Source organism: Marmota flaviventris, chromosome 2 (assembly GCF_047511675.1).
Source record: "Marmota flaviventris isolate mMarFla1 chromosome 2, mMarFla1.hap1, whole genome shotgun sequence".
In the NCBI taxonomy this organism is placed as follows: Eukaryota; Metazoa; Chordata; class Mammalia; order Rodentia; family Sciuridae; genus Marmota; species Marmota flaviventris.
In genome coordinates, this window is record NC_092499.1 from 27640539 (window position 1) to 27667268 (window position 26730).

General features: G+C 38.4%; 1 protein-coding gene across 8 annotated transcripts in view; it reads right to left on the minus strand.

Annotated features, from left to right (window-relative positions):
* The window catches only part of Ttll5 (tubulin tyrosine ligase like 5), a 261390-nt gene that overhangs the window by 231215 nt on the left and 3445 nt on the right, over positions 1-26730 (minus strand). For all 8 annotated transcript variants that reach the window (XM_071607650.1, XM_071607651.1, XM_071607649.1 and 5 more), the window contains exons 3-6: positions 23568-23674; positions 13642-13724; positions 12277-12383; positions 1245-1375 (exon numbers count right to left, since the gene is read on the minus strand). In XM_071607650.1, the coding sequence (XP_071463751.1) occupies positions 1245-1375; positions 12277-12383; positions 13642-13724; positions 23568-23674 (428 nt within the window). The remainder of the gene's footprint in view (positions 1-1244; positions 1376-12276; positions 12384-13641; positions 13725-23567; positions 23675-26730) is intronic.

Here is a 26730-nt window from a genome sequence, read left to right on the forward strand (position 1 = left end):
TCCAAAGGATGAACACCCATCAGATGCCCCAATCAGACTGGCAAGCCCAACAGAAGAACCCAAAGCCAGGGAGACTAGGAAGAACTCTGTTACTCTCCGTACCACTTCCTCCATTCATAAAAGAGGAAGTCTCTCTTTTGGACTTATTGAGAAGAAACTTTCTGTTTGTCCTGTTTGTGTGTCTCCCCTGACACTCCTCACAGAAGTACCCTTTCTCCCTGGTCAAGCTGGGAGTGATCACTGCAGGTATGCCACCCAGGGTGTCTCGCAATGCAGCACTGGGATGGACAGATGGCATCTGAAGCTTGACTACCACAATTCCTACTTCCACCACGTGCAAGCTGCAGAACTTAGGGGAAATTCCTTCCCAATATATACCTTTGTCTCCTCGTCTCTAAAACTCCCTCAGAGTAAAGGGTTTTAAAGAAGTACCTAGTAGAAAGGCAATGTTCATCAAGTGTTAGCGACTATCATGTTAACTATTTAGACTCTCTCCACAGACCTGCCTCAGACCTTCTTTGTATTTCTGTCTCTTCTGTGCATGAAGCCTACCCTTAAGAGTCAGGCTGTGCCCGCAAGGAGGATCTGAAATAGCCCAGCTCTTCGGCCTGGGTCTAGGTAGATAACGTTACAATGAGGCAAAAGAAATAAGAAGCCAATTTTAGACCTGGATCTAGGTCAGATGTTCCTACATCATTTTACCAGTAATACAGTTGACATTTAAATCCCTATTTGACTTCTATGTGTACTTTTTTATCAGTCTGAATTCAAAGTAGAGAAGGTGGGTCTCACTGGTACTTCCAAAGCCTAACATCAAAAGATATATGATCTTGTACCTCAAAGAACATAAATCACACAAATCCAGAAATCAATGTGCTAAGAACAATGCTTAGATGGCAAAAGAAAAAGAGACCCCAAAAAAGGAAGCATTGTGGTTCATATGCAAAAGTATCAAGTGTCTACACAGACACTGACTCTCTTTGGTAAAGAGACAAACAAAGTCCCAAGACACGGTACACCTATGACACCAATGTGTCCTTACATACATTTACCAAGAGTAAATGTACACGTGCACAATCAGAATAAAAATAGTTTTAAAGTTATCTCTGCAACTGTTTTACTAGAGAACCACAATTGTTTAAAGACTGAAAAGCCCCAGGTGGTTGACATCATGAGGTGTCTCTAGGGTAAATGTGCCCCAAGATCAGGCCCAGGGGTTGGGGCATTCTCAGCCAAGCACTTACTACAGAATTCCGCGTACTCAGCTGGCAAGAGGAAGGTCTGAGGAAGGATGTGGAAAGCCTTGAATCCGTGCGTGTGCTGCATTCGAATGATGTTTTTGTACAGTCGGTCCTTCCGTGTTAGTTCATAAGACCTAAAAACCAGAAAAGTACTTCCATTTCAGTAAATTATGACTCAGAGGTTTGCCTATTATCACATTCAGAAGCGTTCATAGTTCATGGTTCTGTAGCATTACTACAGATATGTCCCAAATCTATCACTTTGTTAGGTGTAATAATCATTTTCATTAAATGAATTTTGCTGATAAGATTTATTCATTAAGATATAATTTATGACCAGGTGTGGTGGCAGACATTTGTAATCCTAGTGACTTGGGAGGCTGAGGCAGGAGGTTTACAAGTTTGAGGCCAGCCTGGGCAACTTAAACCCTCTCTGAGTGGTAGAACATTTGCCTAGCATATATGAGGCCTTGGGCTCCATCCCCAGTCCAACAACAACAACAACCAAAAAAAAAAAAAGAAGAGGAGGAAAAGAAAGAGATATAATGTATGTACAATAAATTTACACATTTGGTATATAATTCTGAGTTTGAACAAACTCATACCATTAGATGATGATAATCATTGTCAAGCTACAGAACAGTTCCAATACCCCAAAGTTGCCTCAAGCCCCTCTGCAGTCAATCCTTTTAGTCAGTGCCAGACCCTGGGCTCATGCTTTCTGTCCCTGTATTTTCACTTCTTCCAGAGAGTAAAATAAATAGAATTATATGCTACATATCCTTTCAAGACTAGCTTCTTTCCTATGCCCAGTTCTTTTTATTTTTAGAGAGAATCTTGCTAAGTTGTTGAGGCTAGCCTTGAACCTGTGATCCTTCTGCCTCAGCCTCCCAAGTCACTGGGACTATAGGCATGTGCCCTGTGCCAAGAAGTTTTTATAAGCTTTTATGTGAACATTTTCATTCTTTTAGGAGTGAGACTTCTAGGTAGTTTAGTTATCTACTGTATCAGTTATCTGTTGCTGCATAATAACCCCAAAACATAGCAGCTTAAAATAACAATGTACATTTGTGATGTCACACAGTTTCTGTGGGCCAGGACTGTGGGATGATGAGGCTGAGTAGCTGTGTCTCAGTTGTCCAGTGTTGCGGTCATTGGCTTGATGGCAGACAGAGGAACCACTTCCAAGATGACTCAATGGCACTATAACTGGGACTTAGAGGCTGTTTTTGCTAAAAAGCAATGACTCTTCACTTGGGCCTGCAGGTGTCCAATAAGTAACTAAAAGCATGATAAAAGCCTCGCATCTCTGCCTTCATTCTGTATCTGTCTCCTTTGCTGCCTTGAACTTTGGGTCAGATTCCTGCTCAAATCTGCCCACAGACTTGTTAATCACTTAAGAAGTGGCTGTCTAAAAACTGGTAATGCAAGGTTAATTTACCTAACCTCTCCATCCCATGCCAAGGCTGCAGGCACCAAGCTAAGAGCAACTAAAGTATTTTCAAGGTTCCAGGAACAGAAAATCTTGCAGGTAGATAACCATGATGGAAAAGAAGGCTGTCCCCCAGGTGTTCCATGATGGGAATTGAGGTTGTCCCCCAAGTGGGAGCAATCATCTCGTCATGGGAACTGAACTGCTCCCTCAAGCAAGAAGGATGATTTCCCTGGAGCCAGCAGAATCCCTCAGAGCCTGACCTGAGAGAGAGATGAACCTGACCACAGTGTAACCAAGACTCCCTGAGTACACAAACTCCTTGCCCCCGCCACCTGCTGCTTCTGTCCTTCATGATATAGTCCTGAAGCTTTTGTCAGCACCCCAAAACCGGGATTAGGACACAGGTCCCTGTTTCTTCCCGGTGTGGCCACTAAATAATAAATTCCTTTCTTGCTTCACCATGACTCTCCGAGGACACCCAGGGCAGCAGGTGGGTGACTCTGATCTATTGGGACCTCTAGCTTAGATAACAGGGTGGCACTGGCTACTGGCAGGAGGCCTAGGTTTCTCCCTATGTGAGCCCTCCACAGGCTGACCGCCTTCCTGACATGACAACTGGCTTCTCCCAGACCCAGTGATCCAAGAAAGAGGCTGCCTCTTATGACCTAGTCTCAGAATGACACACAGTCACTTCTGTCACATTCCATTCATTAGAGGCAAGTCACTAAGTCCAACTGACACTCAAGAACAGAAAGATTTAGCTTGACGTTTTGTGGCCGTGTCAAAGAATTCAAGGACACATTTTACAATCACCACATATGTTTAACTTTCTAAGAAACTGCCAAATGGTTATTCTGAGGATATTGGAAAAACAAGCTCAGTCTTTCCTTCCATACTCTGAGATATAGAGGAAATACCAAAGTGTTTTTTCCTATTCTCCACTCTCAATTCAATACAATCACTCAACATTTCTGATACCAGATGTGCGGGGGATTTTCCCCACATACTACAGCAGACACTAGCTGGGTGTCTGCTAATTCAGTTCTATGCTGATTCTATGTCCCTGGATATAGCAACAGACCCCACAGGTTGAGGTCCCAGCCCTACAGACTGCACCTCACTTCCATGCTAGCTGCAAGCCCCAGGTTGTTTTATCTGTGTTTCTGATTGGCTATAGATCAGGACTCCCAAGCCCCTCTCCTTTGGATTTGATTAATTTATCAAGAGTGGGTCAAAGAACTCAGTGAAATACAGTCACTAGTTTTTAAAACGGATAGCACAAAAAATAGAGATGAAGAGGGGCCCAGGGTGAGGGGTGGGCAGAGAGCACTCCTCCACTCCCCTGCTGTTCCATCCTCTAGGAACCTCAGCGTGTCCAGCTATCTGGAAGCTCTCCAAACCCAGGCTTTGGGACTTTACTGGAAGTAAAGCCATTTACTGATCAAATCACTGGTGATCAACTTAACCTTCAGCCCTTAGCTCCTTCCTGGAAATTGAGGGGCAGTCTGAAACTTTCAACTCTCTCTTTTTTGGGGGGGTGGGAGTGGGGGGGTTACCAGGTATTGAACTCAGGGACACTCAACCACTGAGCCACATCCCCAGCCCAATTTTATATTTCTTTAGAGACAGGTTCTCACTGAGTTGCTTAGCGCCTCTCTTTTGCTGAGGCTGGCTTTGAACTTGAGATCCTCCTGCCTCAGCCTCTTGAGCCACTGCGCCTGGCTAAAATTCCCAACTCTCTAACCATGCCTTGGGCTTCCTATGACCAGTCCCCATCCTGAAGCTACTAGGGACTGCCAGTCACCATTCAATTCTTTAGCATACAAGAAGTATTTTAGGAATTGTACATTAAGAAATAAAGACTTAGATCAAATATATTTCAAAATATTCGTTATCCAAAGTAGTTGTACCATTTTGCATTCCCACTAGTGACATGTTAGTGTTCCAGTTGCAATGCATTCTGCCCAGCATTTGGTTTTGTGGGTTTAGGGAGTGTTTTTGGTTTTGTTTTTTAACTTTTTTTCTTTTTAGATGTTGATGGTCCTTTCTTTTATTCATTTATTTGTATGTGGTGCTAAGAATTGAACCCAGTGCCTCACACATGCTGAGCAAGCGCTCTACCTCGGAGGCCCAGCCCCAGCCCCAGCCCTGTGTTTTGCTTTTTAGCCATTCTAATGGGTATATATTGGTACTTCATATGGTTTTAATTTGTATTCTAATGACTGAACTAACAAGGTACATGTATCTTCTTTTAAGTATCCATTCCAAACTTTTGCCTATTTTGAAAAACAGATTGAGTGATTCGATTCTCTTGCCTCAGCTTCCCGAGTCTCTAAGATAACAGGTGTGAGCCACCATGCCTGGTTTTTATTACTGAGTTTTAAGAATTCATTATATATTTGGATACAAATTCTTTATCAGACGTGTTTTACAAAGATGTTCTCCAACCCATGGCATGTTTTTCCATTTTAAGAGTTTTTTCAAAATGCAGATTTTTAATTTTGATGAAGTCCAATTTATCCATTTTTTATTCTAATTGTTAACTTTTCTTTTCTTCTAAGTTCTATTATTGTATCTTTGCATAACCCAGTCATAAAGATTTTCTCTCTACACTTTTGTTTATATTTTAAAAACTGCTTGGAGTAGGAGTACTGGCATTGAACCTAGAAGTGCTTTACTGCTGAACCACATCCCCAGTCTTTTTTTGTTGTTAATATTTTTTAGTTATACATGGGCCCAATATCTTTATTTTGCTTATTTATTTTTATGTGGTGCTGAGGATTGAACCCAGTGCCTCACATGTACAAGGCAAGCACTCTACCACTGAGCCACAACCCCAGCCCCATCCCCAGTCTTTTTTATTTTTAATTTTGAGACACGGTCTCTCTGAGTTGCTGAGGCTGACCTCTAAATTACAATCTTCCTGCCTCAGCCTTCGAAGTCACTGGGATTACAGGTGCTAAGTAACACTATACCCAGCAAATTTATGTTTTGTATTTAGGTCTATGATCCTTATTTCAAATGAGCTTTTTTGAAAATTGATTTATGAGTATAAAATCTATTCTAAAACAGATTTCAAATACGAACACAAAAGACTGCATTTTTGACTCTTGAAAAATATACTCAAAATCTCATGTTATAAAAATTTGTAAAAGTAAGTCTAGTTTTATTAACAAAAATCTATGCCTATACACTTCTACAAATCATTATGAAATATTTTAGAAATGCTGTGTGTTTTGTTTTATTTAATTCAATCTCAATTCCCTAACAGCACAAAAATATGGTTTATTCAGATACTGAGGAAAAACTAACATACCAACTAACAGTTTGCAAAATTAAAGCATTCTGGAAATTTTTATGCCACTGGTATCTATAGATGTAACTTAAGCAATATGCCCTGACCAAAAAAACTCTGAAGTAATTGCAAGTGAAAATGCAAACTGAGAAAATTCAAATACTAAAATACTAATTTCTAAGAAGTTTCATTGATTTATTCTTAGAAAAAAAAAGTTGAACATATTTGAAAAAAACAGGAAATAAGAATATGAAACATGGTTACTTAATCCATATTTACTTGTTATATAACTATATGGAACTCATATCATAGCCAATATCAAGGGTTTGATATGTCCCTCCTACATAAGGCCCAAGAAGGACTTTAATTTTGCACTACACCAATCTTTGGTACAGTAAAGTCCTAAGTGAAAAGCCCCACTGAGAACTACATCATGGAGAGATGAATATAGAAGGTGTAAAAGTAGTTTTAAAAAGCAAAGATTTGATTGGGGTAAATATATCGAGGGTATACTTTTGGGTACTTCAAAAAAGGCATTAGCCTCAACTCAGAAGTCTACTTTAGAGTGGTCTCCACCTCCTCTACCACCACCCCACCATCCCACAGTGCTGGGGATCAAAACCAGACCTCATGCACACTAGGCAAGTACTCTACTACCGAGCCACATCCCCAGCCTCCCCAACTGTAAAACCATGTAGGAAACTTTGTCATAACCATAAAAGTTTACTCCATCTATTTCTGAGTTCAAAATTTCTCACTGTGATTTCAAAGACTGCTTAGTCAAACCTAGGTATCACAAATACTTTTTTCCTTACCCATGTCTTCTTCGGAAATCTGGAGAACAGGCACTCAAATTTCAGTGTATAAAAGAATAACCGAGAGAACTCCTTAAAAATCTATGCCCTAGACCCTGCCTCAAAATATTGGAATGGAGCCCAGGATTCTGCACTTTAAACAAATCCTCCAGGTGATTCTGAGGCCCCCACACTACACCACTGGTTTAGTCTACAATAATAGTTTCCAAACTTCTCTGAAATAAACAAACATATTGCTTTTTAGAAGATATAGATTTGTTGGTGTCAATTTTCTAGGGTTGTAAAGTATCTAGAAGATGATTCTTAGATACACACCTTCTCTGAAGATGATGATTTCCATGATCTATAGAGTGATCTGAGAATGTATCATTCTAAAACATACCCCAAGACAGTGTAATGAATCAGACATAAATTTCCTATGTACATATTGAATACACCACAGTAAATTTCAACATTGCATACATCCACAACACTGGGATCCTAATTAGAATATACTTCATGTTTGTATAAATATGTCAAAATAGACTTTACTATCATGTATACCTAAAAACAATAAAAATAGATTTGAAATTTTTTTTTAAAGTACTCCAGGTAATTCTTATCATTAAAATATTAGAAACAAAGAGCCAGAGGATAAGGGGAAAAACAAAAACAAAAAAAAACTTGTTCTCCTACAAATACCCTATTAGTGGTGTTCAGACGCTCTGCTTGGTACCTCCTCCATAGTTAGGAAACCATGTATCATATCCTCTCATGTTTAAATCAGTGTAACGGGTTCACTCGATGCTTTGACTATATCCCTTGCGAATTTGAAACTTACATGTTTTTTTCCCTTTCCCGCCCTCCCCCACCTTCTCCTCCCTGATCTTCTTTTCCCTAACCTTCTGCTTCCTGATCTTCTCCTCCCAGATTTTCTTTTCCCTGACCTTCCTCTCCAAACTTCTTTTCCCTGATCTTCTCCTTCCTGATCTCTCCTCCCTAATCTTATTTTCTCTGAATCACCTCTTTAAAAAAACCCAGTTCCTGCTGATGGGAAGAATCACCACCTTTGGGACAGAGGTCCTCTGTGTTTATTTCTCATTTGCTAGCAAAGCAATAAACCTTCTTTTTCCTTTTTCTTAAAACCATGTCCTCTTTATTGGATTGGCATTGGAGACAAGGACCAAGCTTTCAGCAACATCAGCCTCTAGGATTCTTCATCACAAATTTTAAACTGTTCCCAAGAAACTGATGAATTGTAAATAATTTTAAAGTAAAACTATTAGCACAACACTTTTAAGTGTATCCAAGGAAATCTAAATAAAATAAAATATTCAATACCTCCCATAACAATTTTAAAATGCTATTAAGGAAAAAGCTCAGTGAAGTTGGTCAGTAATTTTTACTTTTTAAAATACACGTTTTCCTGAAGCTAACATACAGAAAAGGACACAAATTACAGGTGCAGCATGACAAATTTTAACAAAGTAGAAAAAACACCTATGTAGCTACCACTCACACCGAGAAGGGAACATATCCAGTCACCAGAAGCCTCCCTCTCTCTACCTAGGCAGCATCCAGTCTTCCATTCAATTCTCCTAAGAACATATTTAACGCTTGTCTTTACATTATACCATACTTTCTCTCTAGCAAATGTATACATTTTGAAATTAAAATCTCCTTTGATCATAAGGCTTTCTCTGGTTAAACACTAATCAGTGCCTAGAAAAGCTTGCAGTGAGATAAGAACCCTAAAAGAATGCGATAATGAAGGGAATGGAAAGCGGAAGAGGACTGGCCACTTCACTTATCTCCAACCTTTAGGTGAGGATCAAAGCAGAGTGACCTTGGTTGTAAAGCAGAAGAATGTGCTCATAAAACATCTGAGAAACTCCACCTGCACCCATCCTATGGATTCCCCCAGCTTACAAGCACCACAGGGCTGTCTTAGCCCAGTCTGTCTCCAAGGAGGAACGCATCAGCAATAAAATGTCCAGAATCTCTCCCTTGACTCCAGGTTCTTTCTTTTTTTTTTTGAGAATTTTAATATTTATTTATTTTTTTTAGTTTTCGGCGGACACAACATCTTTGTTTGTATGTGGTGCTGAGGATCGAACCCGGGCTGCACGCATACCAGGCAAGCGCGCTACCGCTTGAGCCACATCCCCAGCCCCTCCAGGTTCTTTCTTTAGGATCAGTAAATATGTGTGTGTGTCTGTGTGTGTGCGAGCATGTGTATGTATATGATTATCATTGCAAGTAATGTAGTATACATCAAAACACCCTAAATATTAAAAATTTTAAATTAAGTATATTACAGGTTGACCATCCTTAATCTAAAATCCAAAATGCTCCAAAATCTGAAATTGTTTGAATACCAACCTAGTACCCAAGTGGAAAATTCTATACCATAAAACTGGCTCATACACAAAGTTTATTGTTAGCGTTGTTGTTGTTATTATTATTATTACTTAGGGTGCTGGAGATTAAACCCCAGGCCTTGCACATGCTAGGCAAGTGCTCTATTACTGAGTTACATCCCCAGACCAGTTACATCATTACTCAAAATGATTTAAAATATTGTATAAAATTACTTTTGGGCTATGTATGTTTATTTATGAAACAAATAAATTCTGTGTTTAAACTTGGGTACCATCCCCAAGATATAAAATAGAAATTTGTGCAAAACAATGAAACATTTAGGAACTGTCATAGATGGGGAGGAAGTCAAGGATACATGATGACTGTATGCTAACGTGAGATCCTTAAACAGAAAAAGAGTAGAAAAACTGGTAAAATAATAACATTTGTAGTACAGCAAATATAAGGTCCTTGCTTAGCCATCTTATTAAGTGACAGCCATCATTTTAAGGAAAAAGTTCAATTTCCCGCCCTTGGGTGGTTCTAAGAAAGGTTCACCACTCCCTCACACCAACCCAACCTTAACCAACTGTATTAGGACCAGCCCGCCCAACTCTGATTCCTGAGCATCCCCCATAAAAGTCCCAGAACTCAAGCTTGTTTTGCCTCTTCTCCTGTAGAGAGATGGCCTTTATTTATCCGCTCTGACAAACTCGTGTATGTATCTCTGACTGGTCTCTGTCTTTAATTTCTTGCTTACCTGTCTCTCATTCCTCGCTTTCCCTTCAGTCAATAGTATTCTATTACTGTTAATTTCTTAGTTTTGATAATTATACTATTCTTAGGCCAGCTATTATCACAAGAAATTAAGTTTAAAAAAATAGCAACTCTTTATAATATATTTCCAACTTTTCTGTAAGTCTAAGATTAAAGTTGAAAAGTTTTATTAAGAAAGTGTACAATATTTAATACTGCTAATAAAGTGCTTGAATTTCTCTTGCATGTGAGTTACAAGAATTTGTATTAAAACAGGAAGGATATAGCAGAAGTCACAAAATTACTGCAACTAGAAAATGAATTATCAATGTTGCCAAACTTCCAAGTATAAAGCATTCAAAGAGCAGTCAAGGAAAATATATGTTAGAATTTATATTACTGAGTCCAAATTGAGATGAAATTTCTACACAAGTACAGGAATACTCAAAAACTATTAAAATAATTAATATACTACTAATATGAATTAGGAAGGCAGACTATAGCATGGGCTATTCTAAAGATTGTTTAAAGACCTTTTTTAAACAGATGCATCTGCTCTACTTCAAGCATGCAGTCACACATTTAGAAAACCAAATCCAGGCACCAAGGAAGAAAATTTAAGGTTTAAATTATTTTCTGCCAATGAAGTTCAGACATAAATAAAAATGGAACTTACTATGAAGACATACAATTATCCAAGACTATGAAGAAACCATCTGACAAGAGAGAGTACAGGCCAATATTTACACACATTGCATGCACAATAAAAGAACTGAAAAACCAAGAAACAGCTTCGTATCATGAACATGAGGACAAAAGCACATGAGAGAACTGAAAATAAAACTGGTTTTATTTGGGGTACAAGCCCTGGAGATAAAATAAAATGTAACCACTGACCAAATAAAAACTTTCATTAGATCTGCATCTCTCCATTAGATCAGGGAGACTGGCTACCCTCTCCATCAGGCCACATATCTCTCCATGAATGCTGCTAGAATAAGATAGGGTTGCAGCATTAACTTTCTTGTCCTTTCTCACAGATGCACATTAAGAAACTGTTCACATAAATACAGCTAACCCACAGGGTGCATACTAGGTGGCAGGCACCACCGTAAACACTTCACATCTTGATATATTAAATCCTCACAACCATACGTATTTGCCTGCCATTAGCACCTGCTTTTTACCAGTGAGGAAACTGATGCCCAGAGAGACCACTTGCCTAAGGTCACTTGGCAGATCTGGAATCTGAACCCAGATAGCTGGCTACAAAGCCTGTGCTTCTATCCACAAGGCATGTCTCTGGAGGCTGCCTTAACAAACACAACCAGAAAGAGCTTTCTATAGCAAAACAACGCAATTATTTGAATTTCTTCTTAATTATATGTCAAAAAAAAAAAAATCACAAAACAATCTGCCATTATAACTTATTGACAACTAGATCATGGCATCTTTAATTCTGTTAAAAGCAAAGAAATGGAAACCACATCATGGAAGAAGAATGTGTTATGCTATTGCTAGAATTAGACATTAATTATTTTGTACCTTTGTTTGGAACCCTGGACATTTTTACACCTATGGACAATGCATCATAGTAAGATACCAGATGAGCCATTCTTTTATAAAAGGGGAAGAGGAGATAAGAAAGGAGAACACACCCACCACAGGTGCTTTTGAGAAGCTCAATTTGGGGACTGCAGTTGTAGCTCAGTGGCAGAGAACTTGCCTAGCATGTGTGAGGCACTGGGTTCAATCCTCAGCCCCAAATAAAAATAAATAAATAAATAAAGACGAAGAAGAAGCAGCAGCAGCCGCAGCAGCTCAATTTGTGCACTCTCGCTCTCTCTCAGCGTGCTCTCTCTCTCTCTCTGCCTCCTGAATGCCATGTGAACAGCCTTACTCCACTAGAAACTCACTACCATGATGTTAAGTTTATAAAATAAATCACAGGTTATCCACCAAAAAAAAAAAAAAAAAAGAAGAAGCAGCTTTCTCTTTTAAAACCACCTATGCCTCTACAGTCCTTGAAAAGTGTCTGTACCTGCCCAAGGACTGATGTCCTAGACCAGATTTCCTTTCTTTTCTTTTTTTTTATACTGGGGGTTGAACCCAGGAATGCTTTGCCACCAATGAGCTATATCCCTAGCTCTTTTTATTTTTTGAGACAGGATCTCACAAAGTTACTTAGGGCCTTACTAAGTTGGCTGGGGCTGGACTCAAACTTGTGATCCTCCTGCTTCAGCCTCCCAAGTCACTGGAATTACAGGCACACATGACCATGCCTGGCCAGTTTCTTTCTTTCTTTTTTTTTTAAAGAATGTAACTATCTCTGCCAGCCACGTGTTCCAATGTTAACTACCTCTAAATGCAACAAAGCAGCTACAGGAGCATTACCTGGGAAAGTGATTAACCTTTTGTGCTTCAGAGAGGGTGCGAAGTAAGAAGGGCTTCAGGTGGGATCCTGTCCACATCAAGTTATAGTCAGTGCTGCTTGGGTGAACCTGTGGGCAGACAGAAACATGGAAAGAAAAAAAAAAAAAATCCTTTCCAGGAAAAGCAATAGTAGGAAAGTCATATTGATTTTCATCTAAAGAGAACTCACAAGGTAACCCAATTAGTATGTGAGCACTGTAAGAAAAGATTGTCACAAAACACAAGATAATCATGTTTAAAGAATGAGAAAATTGGGGAAATCCTAGATGCACAAAATAGAATAAATTAATCTCCTGTATAGAACTTGATACTATCTCATATCCTCTGGCATATCAAAGTCTGAGATCAGGACCCAACCCCAAAACTCCTTCCTCAGACTTTCCTTATGCCATTACAGATACATGCTGATCAAAACTAAAACCTTACAATAGTCAACCAACTTAGACCATTCATTTATTCATTCATTAAAATTCCTATGACCCTTCATTAAATAATTAAGAACTCCATACCTATTATGTAATAGGACCATGATAACACTGGTGATAAAAGAGCAACAATACAGAATATAAATGGATATGACAATGTCCCCCAAAATATCTCCTCTTTATAGAATAAGGAGAGATCTCAATCTGAGTTATCTCCTTATTCTATAAGGAGCTAGCAATCAGACTTCCATCATTATTCTCAAAGTATCTAGAGTGGAAGTCTCTTGAGCATTTTTACCTATCCTTTTTGATAACAACATCCCAATTTCCCATGTTTCTTTGGAGGAACGACTTATGTTTCAAAGGACCTGCCAATCCCCCACAAACCCTCTCCCCAAGTTAGTGGATTTGTGTACCAAGCCAGACTGAAGTCCAGTAACTTCTATGGCCATTCCTTGAGGAAATAGAGATTCCTGACCCTAGATCTCCAAGGCTGTCCTGGTCTCCCTCTTTCCAAAGACTTGACTTTGGGCTTTTCCTCTGATTCCACCAGCCACCCTCTGCATACCTTTCCTATAAATCCCTTTTGGTTAAACTGAGTCTGTTTCTGTTGCTTGCAATCAAAGAACCTTAACTGGGTAACAGACAATTCCTTTATGGGCAGCTCTGCCTCTAGTTGAAGCCTAAGAACATTAAAAAAAAAAAAATCCTGTGAAAATGCTTTCCATGTATTATAAGAAGAAACTGATAAAACCACTCAGCAATTCTATCCAATTCTGCCATCATCACTAAGCATGAGAACCAAGTACTTTTCAGAGCTAGCTCTGGTAAATGATACGGTTAGATGGCTAGGATTTTCAGCTTTTAAGCAGACCAAGTGAGATAGTAAAATTGAGCTTACTTCATGAAATCCATGGGCTGTCAGAATGCTGCGTACCAAGCGACTGTCTGTTCGCACAATCTTATAAGACAAATGATAGCGTTCTAAAGAAAAACAGAATCAAGAATCAAGTTCAGAAAACTGAATATCAACTGTAAAAATAAAATGAACTGTAACATGACGGCTTGCTTAAATATACTCATTAACATTATACTCCTACTCTTAATAGTACTACTAAAAGTTGAAAGTATCTGGGATCAAAGGTCCTTACCCTGAGACTCTTTGGGGTTCACTAATTGGATAAGAGGTGAAATGTCCATCTTTATTTTTGCCAGTTTCTGGTTGAAATTTAGCAATGCCTTCAATGAGGAAAATGGACAGCAAAGCACATAGTACTGACAGCATCTGTGAGCCTACCCCCAACAGATGTCAGGCATTCTAAAACTGCTTCACAGTTGTTACAGTTAGCTCAAAATATCACTCATTCTCTCACAGTATTTATGAATCACCCAAGTTAATTCCACTAGATGTGTTATTCAATGCACTGATTTTTCAAAATACATGCATACCACAATTTTTAAAAATATTTTCATTACTATATTTCAACACAACTGATTTCTTTTGAATCACTTATAAGAAAGTGAGAAGGCACAATGGCTTTCTTTTGCTGCTATAAAAATTGCCACACTTGGCAGTTTAAACAGAAACGCATCATTTCATAGCCCTGGAGGTCAAAAGTCTAACACAGATTTTCCCAGGCTCACACTAAAGAAACAGACATCTATGTTCCCTCCTGCAGGCTCGGGGCACCATTTGTTTCCCTCCCTTTTCCAGCTTCTAGTGGCCACCCCATTCCCTCATTTGTAGCTTATGGTCTCCTCTTCCACTTTCAAGGCAACAATTTCAGGTTTGGTCTTTCTCATGTCGCATCAATCACCTCTTCTACTTCTACTTCTTTCTTCCCTGGTGAAGAACACTTATCATTGTGTTGGGCCTACTTAGACAATTCAAGATAATCTCCTTATCTTAAGGTCATCTGGTTAGCAACTTTAATTCTCCTTTGCCAAATAAGGTAATAGTTGACAGGTTTCAGAGATTAGGACATGGACATACTGAGTGGGGGAGAATCCAGGGTCTACCCCTGGCCCCCAAAGATTCACACCTTTCTCACGTGCAAAAGACATTCACCCTATCCTAACATCCCTATCAACTCAAAGTTTAAAATCTCATCTAAATTTATCGCCTCAAAATTTCCAAATTTCATCACCTAAATAAGTAAAGCTGGGACTCTGGGTATCATTCAACCTGGGGCAGAATTGCTCTCCATCTGTGGACCTGAAAAATAGGAACAAGGTATTTGCACCCAAATACAATGGAAGTACAGCACAGAAAACCAGCTCTAGATATTCTTGTTCAAAACAGGAGGAAATTACTGAGCACAATGGTGCACATCTATAATCTTGGCTATTACACAGGCTAAGGCAGGAGTTTCCCAAGTTCAAGGTCAGCCTGGGCAACTCAATGAGACCCTATCTCAAAATAAAAAATAAAAAGGATGGGGGAAGGTAACTCACTGGTAAGGAATCCCTAGGTTTAATCCCTAGTACCTGAACAACAACAACAACAAATTAAAAACAATAAATAAAAATAAAAAGGGCTGGGGACATAGCACCCCTAGGTTCAATTCCCAGTACCATAAAAACACCAAGGGGAGGGGTAGAAAAGTGAATGGAAAAAAAAGGAGTCACAGTTCTCAATAATTTAAAAATCAAGCGAGGCAAGCATCATTAGATTTGAAGACCTCAGAATAATGCTCATGATTCACAGGTCTATCCTCTGAAGTTAAGGATCCATCCTTGGATTTATCTTTCCTTTTCCATAAAAGTTAGCACATTTTTGCAGCTAAATAATTTTGTCATCTGGTTTCTTGTCTATAGAATGTGGTGGCCCAACAGCCTTCTTTCACTTCATCCTTAACCATTCTTTCATCTCATCTTTCAGTCCAAGCTGGCAGCGTATTTTCTGTTATAACATTCTAAACAAGCTTACAGGTCCCCTGTGCATGGATTCACTCCATTAGACAAGAGAGTACTGCACAGATCTTCCCTAGATAATTTCATTTTCAGGCTCTCTTTCTGCATCTTCAAATACGGCAATGGCAGGACTAATCCTTCTCACATCACATCTCTCTGACTCTCCAGCTTCTCTCTTCCACTTTAAAGAACTCTTGAGATTACATAGGGCCCTCTTGAATAATCTCCTTATTTAAGGATCATCTGATTAAGAATCTTAATTCCTTCTACAACCTCAATTGCCCTGTGCCAAATAAAGTTATCATATTCACAGATTCTAGGAATTAGGAGGTGGACATCTTTGAAGGACTATTATTCTGCCAACCCCAGAAGGGAAAGCTCTTGTTCACCAAAAATCAAGCTAATAAATTGAGAAAGAAAGATCAAAATGGAAAATCACCACTTGACAAAACCCCTAAAAGATTCAAACAAGAATCGGTGGATTCCAATAGGTGAGAGACTATTGGGGAATTGAAGACACACACATCTGAAAATATCACTACAGAGGATGCCCTAACAGACAACACACCTTTATGACAAAGCAATCTCAAAACACTATCTTAACCAAAGGCTCAAATCTGCCTTCACCAATGATGCAAAAGAATAACATCACATGCTTCTAACAGTGACACACTGAGAAGGATACAACTTCACTAAGTGATATTCCTATATATGTTTAAAAATCTGAACCTAGGGGCTGGGGATGTGGCTCAAGTGGTAATGCGCTCGCCTGGCATGCATGAGGCACTGGGTTCGATTCTCAGCACCACATAAAAATAAAGATATTGTGTCCACCTAAAACTAAAAAAAAAATAAAAAAATTAAAAATATTTTTTAAAAATCTGAACTTAAACATATGGCAACAGTCAGAAAAGGATAACAATCCAATTTAAGGATTTATCTATAAAATACCTAGCCAGGAATATTTTAAAAGGTCAATTTCATGAAACTCATACAGAAAAGGTCTGGAAAACGGCTGTAGATTAAAGTAGACCTAAAAAAAAGACAATTAAATGTAATCTCTGATTAGATCCTAGACAGAAAAACAAAACAAAGGTTACAAAGGATAAAATTGAAGCAATGTGAATGTGCACAGGGACTGTAGTTTAAAGAATGGTAGTTTACCAAGGACAGATTACTCTTGTTCTATGGAGATGCCCTTATTCTCAGGAGATACCTACTGAGGAACATTTAAGGCCCGGGAGTAGCTGAACTAATTCTCAAACATTCTTTTGTTTTGGTACCCCAGTGCTCTTAACCATTGAGGCACATCCCCAGCCCATTTTTGTATTTTATTTTAGAGACAGGATCTCACTAAGTTGCATAAGGCTTCACTAAATTGCTGAGGCTGGCTTTGAACTTGCGATCCTCCAGCCTCAGCCTCCAGAGCCACTGGGATTACAGGCGTGCACCACTGTGGCCAGCTTAAATGGTTCATTTTGCTAGCATGGTAAACTGTTCATAATTGGTGAACCTGCTTGTCTGAAGATTTGCAATTTTTCTAAATAAAATGTTTAGAAGAATGAAAGAAAATTGGATCTTTTCATTAAAATGGTTATTACTAACATCTCCATTTTGGCACATGCAAAAGCCAAAGCATCATCAACTATGCAATTCCTGCTGGAAGCTAGGAGTACCCCGAGTCTATGTGTATTCTGCAGCCTCTGCCTCAGTGCCTGGCTGTGGGGAAGATAAGGGTGTAGGGAAAAAAGGGTGGCTACCTGAGGACTGGGAGAGAAGTGGGAATAACAAGAGAAAGTGTATGCTTCTATAGCCAAAGTGCCAGGGTTCAAATCCTGGTTCTACAACTTCCTGCCTGTAATATTAGACAAGTTACTTAATTTTTCTACATTTAATTTCCTCCCCTGTAAAAAGGAATTAATACTATTTATTTCATAGGATAAATGTAAAGTTTCAGAACATTATTGCTACATAGTAAAATTATTTTATATATAAAATAGCTATTGACATATAGTGTCATGCATAGTATTATGTAGCAAATAAAAAATTAAAAGCCATTAATATTCTTTCACCTATTTATCCCAATATAGAAGAAAATTGCAATCTCCACCGTACTCAGTGGCAGACCTGATTCTCACAGTGAGTAAGCACTATGCAGTAACCAACCACCTAATCAACCCCTACCACCTCACCATAACCCAGCTCAGAGAAGATGAACATATTCCAAAAGGAGAGTGCAAGAAGAAAGGATGGAATGAGACATGTTCTACATCAATAGCCCTCTGTGTCCAGTGCTAGTTAGTAATATATCTTAGACCAGAGGTTATAAAATGGTGACCTAAGAAAGAGACCAGGACTGCATATAGGTCTGATTATTGCTCAATGTGGTTTTAAATAAAACTGAATTAGTAATTAGTTGATAACCTTTGAAAATTGGAAGAATTCATATAAAATCTAGATTTTTGAGCTTTTCTTGAAAAACCTGGCAACCTCGGTATGACAGCTAATTTTATATGTCATCTTGACTGAGCCCTGTTTTAAATGTCATCCTGACTGTTTATGCCTAAACATTATTTCTAGGATTGTCTGTGAGGGTATCTTCAGAAGAGATTAGCATTTCAATTTGCTGAGCAAAGAAGACTACCCTCCCAAGTGTGCATGGGCATCATCCAATTCACTGAGGGCATGAACAGAACATGAAGATGGTTCAATTTGCTCTGCTCCAGGTCTGCCTGAGCTGAGACAGAGATCTTCCCTGCCCTTGGCACTCCTTGTTCCCAGGCCTCAGACTCATACTGGGATCTATGCGACTGGTTCTTTACCACTCAGGCCTTCAAACTGCATCATCAGTTTCCATAATTGTATGTGCCAATATACATATTAAATACCTTCTCCTTCCTCTCCCTCCCTCATCATGTTCTATTGTTTCTATGTCTCTAGAGAACCCTGAAAATACACATTAACTTTCTCTATCATGGCAAGAGTCAACTGAAGAATTACAAGTGCAAACCAAACCTGCCCAACTGCCCAACGAAGAATCACCTTATTCCACATAAAAACAAAAGGCAGGACATGGTCTCCTTCATCACCTGCAAACTGCCAATGATCCTGTTTCTGATCTCTGATCAAGCAAGCACCACTTCAGTTCTACCATGAGACTATGGAATTCCTCTTCCCCAACCACTCACATGTGCCCTAGGAAGCAACCTGGAGTGCTAGGACCTGCGGAAAGTTCCCGGATTGACTGTAGTAAAGCAAATAAAAATAAGAAACCAATAATCCAACTGTCAGCACAGAAGAACCTAGGGAGTAGTCAAGGTCCCTAAGGGGTTTAGATAAAAACAGCACGGGAAACCAGAATGAAGATAAAACTGATATATTGGACTTTTAGAATAAAACTATAACCTCTTAAATTGACAACATACTGTAGCTGTGCCCTAGTATCAGAAAAGTAGGTCCATACCAATGTTACTCAATACAGTAGTCATTAGCCACATAAGGTTAATGAGCATAGAAATGTGACCAGTTTGACAGAGGACCGAAATTTTTTATTTTATTTAAACTTAATTAATTAAAATTTAAATTTAAAAATTGAAACTCAATTAAGTCAGTAGAAAACAAGGACTGGAGCAAAATGATAAAGTACATGATTAATATACACAAAACCCTGGGTCCAATCCCAGCACAAAAAGAGAAAACAGTTATTAGAAAATATCTTTGAAACAACCTGACTAAATGAATTTACTTTTTCAACTAAAATCTTTATGAAATCTCAACATAAATCAAATATTTACAATGAAAATTTTGTACCAAATTAAGATATACCCAAAATGCAAAATACATACTAGCTATAAAATATCTTTATTAATGATTTTTATTTGAAGTAAATATGGGAAGAATAATATTTGAATATATTGGGTTAAATAATATATTATTAATTTCAACTTTCAAATTTAATAATACATAGCTTATATCATACTTCTATTGCTTATCTACAAGTACAAACTTATTAAATAGACACAGAGACAAATTATAAAAAGATGCTTCATTCTACAAAAAGCTTACTTTAAGTTGAAAATACCTCTGTTGCCTCTAAAACACAATCTTAATTACATGTTTGAAGTACATACAATTTGGAGGAAAAAAGTTTATAGTAAGAAAAGAGTCATCTTCTTAGATCAGTTCACAAATAAAGCATGAGAAAGCATACTATACCAAATTATTAACAGTGATTTCAATAAATATTTAATAGATAAACAGAAAAAAAGAAGTTGGCACCTAACACTATGAAATCAACAGAAGGTAACTAATGCCCCAGATAACTTCTCAAGGGATTTAACTACAGGCTTAAGATCTGAGCAAATCTATGTACCATGTCAGCTGGTTAAGAGACAGAGAAAGGGGAAAAAAGTTGAAGACCAAAAGTGTACAATTCAGATAAGCAAATAGGTCATTCAAAATTGCCTTTTCATAAAAGATGAAGAAAATTATTAAACCTCAAGGAACTAGGAAAGATAGAGAAAAGTTTCATGTCTTTTTCCCCCTAATCACGGGAATGTGTAAAGAAAAAAAAAGCAAAGATTTATAAATTATAGAAAATAGTAATTGCTTGAATAGCAGGATGATAATATTTATGAATAGTGTTTTCCAATAAATGATAGGTATTCTAAAAAAGAAGGTTCTGCTTATTGTCATAGGATACATAGATTATTTTATGTGACAGGAGACCAAAAGAGGTCTGTGTTGTAGGGATTATTAACTTCTGTTGTTTTTTTCCCATCTTAGATATTTGGGCTCAAATTACATTCAGAGGGAGCTTCTCAACACAAGCTTCAGTTACTCAGGCTTCAGAGAAAACAGGAATGAGCCATGTCCCTTTAAGTGGTAACCTAGCAACTTACTGAGGGGATTAGAACACAAGGACCCTTGGGGAGGAAGAGGATTCAAATCCCAAAAGCAGATTCACAGTTCTCTGAACTCCTGGATTATCATGGGGTAACTGCAGACCTTAAAGCCATTTAAAAGTAGAGCAGATCCTGTTCATCAAGTAGAGTGAGAGGCACAAGTTCTGAGTGCCCACCATGTGCCTGACATTAAACAATCTCATTTGATCCTCACAATGCCTGCAAGGTAGAAGTTATCCCATTTAACTAATAATGAAACTGATTAAAAGAGTTTAAGTGACTTGCCAAAGACTCATAGCTAGTAAATGTCAATCATTGAGAACCCAAGTATGGACTCTCTACTACACCAAATGATGGTCCTTATCCATACTGTTATAACCCGTGAAAATAGACTAACCCCAGGACTCACAGCACAGCTTAGTGATTTACAAACTTCAGTGCACTCCCTATCAACCTCCCAATGGCCAATTTTACAGAGATAAAGCTGATCCTAAAATTCTTATACAAATTGCAAAGAATTACAAAGGACCCTGAATGGCCTAAACAATCTTAAAAAAGAACAACAATATTAGAGGCCTTTGTGGAAGCAACCTAGATCCCTTCAATAAAAAAAAATGTGGCATTTATACACAATGGAATATTACTGAGCAATAAAAGAGAAAAAATCATGGCATTTGCAGGTAAATGGATGGAGTTGGAGAAGATAATGCTAAGTGAAGTTAGCCAATCCCAAAAAACCAAATGCCGAATGTTTTCTCTGATATAAGGAGGCTGGTTCATAGTGGGATAGGAAGGGGGGAGCATGGGAGGAATAGAGGAACTCTACACAGGGCAGAGGGGTGGGAGGGGAAGGGAGGGGGCAGGGGAATGATGGTGGAATGTGATGGACATCATTATCCAAAGTACATAAATGAAGACACGAATTGGTGTGAATATACTTTGTATACAACTAGAGGTATGAAAAATTGTGCTCTATATGTGTGATATGAATTGTAATGCATTCCGCTATCATATATAAAAAATAATTTTAAAAAGATTAAAAAAAAATTAGAGGCCTTACACTTCCCTACTTCAAAACTTACTACAATGTATTAGTACCCACACAGGATGCTACCAGAATAAGGATAAATGTACAGAACAATGGCATATAAAGAGTCTAGAAATACATCCATAAATCTATGGTAAATTGATTTTTTAATATATATTTTTTAGTTGTAGATGGACACAATACCTTTGTTTATTTATTTATTTACATGTGGTGCTGAGGATCAAACCCAGTTGCCTCACACATTCTAGGCAAGCACTCTACCACCGAGCTACAGCCCCAGCCCAGTCAATTTATTTATTTATTTATTTATTTTAGGGTATTGGGGCTTGAATTCAGGGGCACTCAATCACTGAGCTACGTCCCCAGCCCTATTTTGTATTTTATTTAGAGATAGGGTCTCACTGCTAAGCACCTCGCCATTGCTGAGGCTGGTTTAACTCGAGATCCTCCTGTCTCAGCCTCCTAAGCTGCTGGGATTATAGGTGTGCTCCATCGCCCTCGAACTAAATTAATTTTTGATGACAGTGCCACAACCATTCAATGGGGAAAGATGGTTTCCTCAACTAATCATGCCAGAACAAGAATGAAGGTGGACTTTTACAAAACACAATATTAAAAAAATTAACTCAAAATAAATCAAAGACTATTTAGCTTAGGGTTAGGATTGTGGCTCAGAGGTAGAGCCACATGCATGCACATAAGACATTTCTCCAAAGAAGGCATACAAATGGCCAAGCACATGAAAGCACACAAAAAGATGATCACTGTCATTAGTCATTAGGGAAATGAAAATCAAAACCATAATATCACTTCATACCCACCAGATGACTATAATCTATAAAACAGAAAACAATAAATATTAGTGAGAATATAGCAAAATTGGAAGCCATTATCATTTTGGTGAAAATGTAAAATGAAGCAGCTGCTGTGGAAACAGTTTGACAGCTCCTTAAAGTTCAACAGAAGCGAGGCACAGCGGTTCACACCTGTAATTCCAGTTTCTCAGGAGGCTAAGGCAGGAGGATTCAAGTTCAAGACCAGCCCCAGCAACTTAGTGAGACCCTGTCTCAAAATAAAACTTAATAAAGGGGTCAGAATGGTAGAGTGCGCCTGGGTTTGACTCCAACTACCACAAAAAAAAAAGAGAGAGAGAATTATCTAATAATTCATTCCCGAGTCATACTCAAAAGAATTGAAAACAGGTACCTGAACAAAACCTTGTCCACAAACCCTCAAAGCAGCACTATTCACCACAGACAAAAGATAGAAACACCAAAAATATCATTTGATAAAAGGATAAATGAAATTGGTATATCCATTCAATGGAATACTATCCAGTCATAAAAACAAATGAAGGACTGATACATGCTCCAACATGGACCAACCCTGCCAACATGCTAAGTGAAAGAACCCACACACACAGAAGGCACAATTGTATGATTCCATTTCTATGAAATATCTAGAGTAGGCAAATCCATAGAGACCAAAAGTAGATTAGAAGTTTCTGGGGGCTGGTGGCATAGAAAGTGACTGCTTAATGGGTGTGGGCTTTAATTTCTTTTTTCTTTTTGTTTTCTTTTTTGCAGACCTGGGGGATTACACCCAGGGCTTTTTCATGCTAGGCAAGCCCTCTACCACTGAGCTACACCTTACTTCTGGGATAATGTCTCAGACAGTGGTGATGGTGCACAACATTGAGAATGTACTAAATGCCAATGAAATGTGCAACCTAAAATGGTAAATTTTGTCACACATAATTTATCACAATTAAATATATATATACACACACACAAACATGCATGCACATATAATTTAAAAAATTTTAAATAATCTTCAAGTAACAACTTAATAGATTTTTCTCATGGCCAAGGCCTTGTCTCTATCCATACGTCATACTAATGTTTTCCAAAGTTGTCAGGAAAGTTGACCAGCTCTGCCCTCTGTGGGAGAGGTTATACCTACCTCCAATTACTCGAATATTGTTGTCCTTTGTCAGAATGGCCTCAGCATGGAATACCAAAACTGGAATTCTCCTGCAGCCTCCAGTCCACATGATACATGGATGATCCCTACAAACATAACAAAAGTCTTCAATAATTTTCAGCTCAAAATCTGAATTAACTTTAAGCAAATTACTATGGTTTGATGCTTAGCAACTTTCCCCTTCTTTCTAGAATAAGAACCCCAAATATCCTGTGGAAAAATCACTCATCTTCAATTCTTAGCCAGGGTTTTCAGAATGACTCTTGAGAAGGGATGGACCTTGACTGGTTTCAGCCAATGAAGGAATGCGATCGTTCAGTTACAGTGATTGGTTCAAAGATGGGGACATAAACCAATTATAACCCATGAGAAAGAGACATGTTCCCAGTCCCTGACCCTTTCTCTTCCACAGTAACTACAGGTGATGGCCTCTCTTTCCAAGAGCAGAATAAGAATGAGAAGTCTGGCACTGCAATGGTCATTTTGTGATACTGAGGGGAGAGCCCAGAGCTGTCAGTGAAGAAGGAAGTCAGGGGAGCCTAACTGACAGGAGGAGAGAAATGAAATCCTGGGTAATAGTCAGAGCTGCAAAAGCAAATCTTGCCTAAATACGAGATATGAATGCCCTGTCTTATTTAGGACAACTTGAGTCTTACTGTAATCCATTGCATGTGTAAAGAATAAAAACTGATATATTCCCAGTAATTTATATACCCCTTTAATACTCTATAATTCCTTTTTAAACCAATTTGATGTCCCATCCTAAGATTCTGGGCTACAAACCCTAAATTAAAACAAGAATCTCAATTAAAATCATATTTAAAAAAACATACAGTAAATGGGAATATATATATAATTCTTCTACTACAAAATCATAAGGCTTTTTTCTCTTTCCCTATCCTCAATTTAATCATCTTAGATAGATGATATTTACTCATGGATTAAGAAATTCTTTGGGTAGGAAAGTAGGAAGGGGGAAAAATTAAAGGAACTGAGTGGCCAGTAATGAAACTAAGAACTTTCATGTCATCCCACTTACTCCTCTTGTCCATACGATGAACTAGAAAAAAGTGTCTCAGAAGTTCAGTAACTTGCCCAAGGTCATACAGCTGCTTAAGTATACAGGTCTTTGAACCCCGGTCTCTTATTCTTTATACCCTTTGCTGAAAAATCGTATCTCAGTGAAGTTCAGCATATCGAGCACCCTGAACTCAACTCTTCCGGAATTTAAACGAATCAATTCCTTATTTGGAATAAGATTCATTTAGCCAACAATCACTCTAAAAAACTCACATGACCACACCCCTTAACAAGAGCCATACCACATATCTCAGGGCCAACTCACATCCTTCCAATCCAATCTGAATGCACAGGTACCAGGCAACTAATCTTAGAGGTTTCAGCAGCCTGTAGACTTGGGTTGAGCTGCCATCAGCTTTTTAGTGAAGATAGCAAAGAATGCCATACCTTGTTCATTTTCTGTTTTCTAGAAATGGAATGTAAATGCTAATTGTTTTTTAATGTTTTTCTCAGTTGTAGATGGACACAGTAACTTTATTTTGTTTTACTTTTATGTGGTGCTAGGGACTAAATCCAGTGCCTCATTCGTGCTAGGCAAGCACTCTAAGCCACAACCCCAACCTGCTAATTGTTCTTGTTCTTGGTCATGGTACCTATCTGTGAGAAATGGTGTTTATAGGATCCTTTCTTTCTTTCTTTCCTTATTTATTTATTTGTTTGTTTGTTTTAGCAAGGATGAGTTTTGGTGGTTTGCTCGATTTTTAACTTAAACACCTGTAAAATATGGGCTCAGACCAGATGATTCCTATGATCTCTATAATTTTTCCACCATATTTTCATGTCAGTGGATAGAGGGAGCAGATAGGCAGCCTGCACTATGAAGTCTTGGACAAAAGAACTTTGGAAACTATCCAAAGTTCCCTGTCAATCTAGCACTAGCTACAAACTGGCACCACTGTGCCTTAGCACTTACAAACAATGGATGGCTGCTACAGTTAAAAATGCCCGACCGGATCAGCAACACAATAGACAGACACACAGCTGGAAAGAGCCACCGCCCTGATTTACAGTCTGTAGGAAGCCATATCCCTGACAGAGAAATCATTTCATTTATAACCTATGGAAAGGTAAAAGTAGTAAATCATTAGTTCACCATGGTCAACTGAAAAACACTTAAGGCAGATGTTAAATTGTCACTAAAAACATGCTCCCAGCAGGTAGTACTAATGGGAAGTAAAATTTTAAATGACTGGGAAACTGAACATTGGGACCTCACAGGTTCATTCACATCAGAAACTGATAATATGAAGAAAATGCATTTTCAGACATGAAAGGACAAAGAATTTTCAAGACTAATTACTGAAGAAGACCAGTTCTATGGCTCATTTTCTTGAAAGTCTAATAGTTGGTTTTTATTTATTTATTTAGATGCCAGAGATTAAACCAAGGGGCACTTGATCACTGAGCCACACCCCATTATTTTATATTTTGAGACAGGGTCTCACTAAATTGCTTAGGGCCTCACTAAGTACTGAGGGTGGTCTTCAACTTGTGATTCTCCTGCCTCAGCCTCCTGAGCCTCTGGGATTACAGGAATATGCTGCTATGCCCCCACACATTTTGGTTTTTAAGAAGCTATTTCATGAGGAATATACACTATTCACTCCTGGGACCCAGCCTACATAATTCAAAGACAGAGATATACAGCAGGTTAGCACTCCTGCGACTGTGACCTCTTCGTACCACTGCCCCTGCTAGCAAGGCTTCCACACCACAGCCCACCTCAAATGTCACCACTTCCATAGAGCTTTCACCACCAGCTCCTCCAGTCCACGACCACTCTCTCCTTCCTGAACCCCTGCAGCAGTCACTGTGAAATTGTTTATTGTTCATCTTTTAACTGATTTAAAATCACTTTTCATGATAGAAATTAAGATTACTATTTTTTCAGTGACTAGAGAAACCTTATATTGAGTTCTTATATGAAAATTTCTACTTCTACATATAAATATATATTTGGGATCCCCAAGCAAAATACAGAATAGCCTCTTTACATTTATTATTTGAAATAGTGCTATGTAAAACAAGGACTTCTAGGATGGTTTCTAACCCTAAAGTCCAG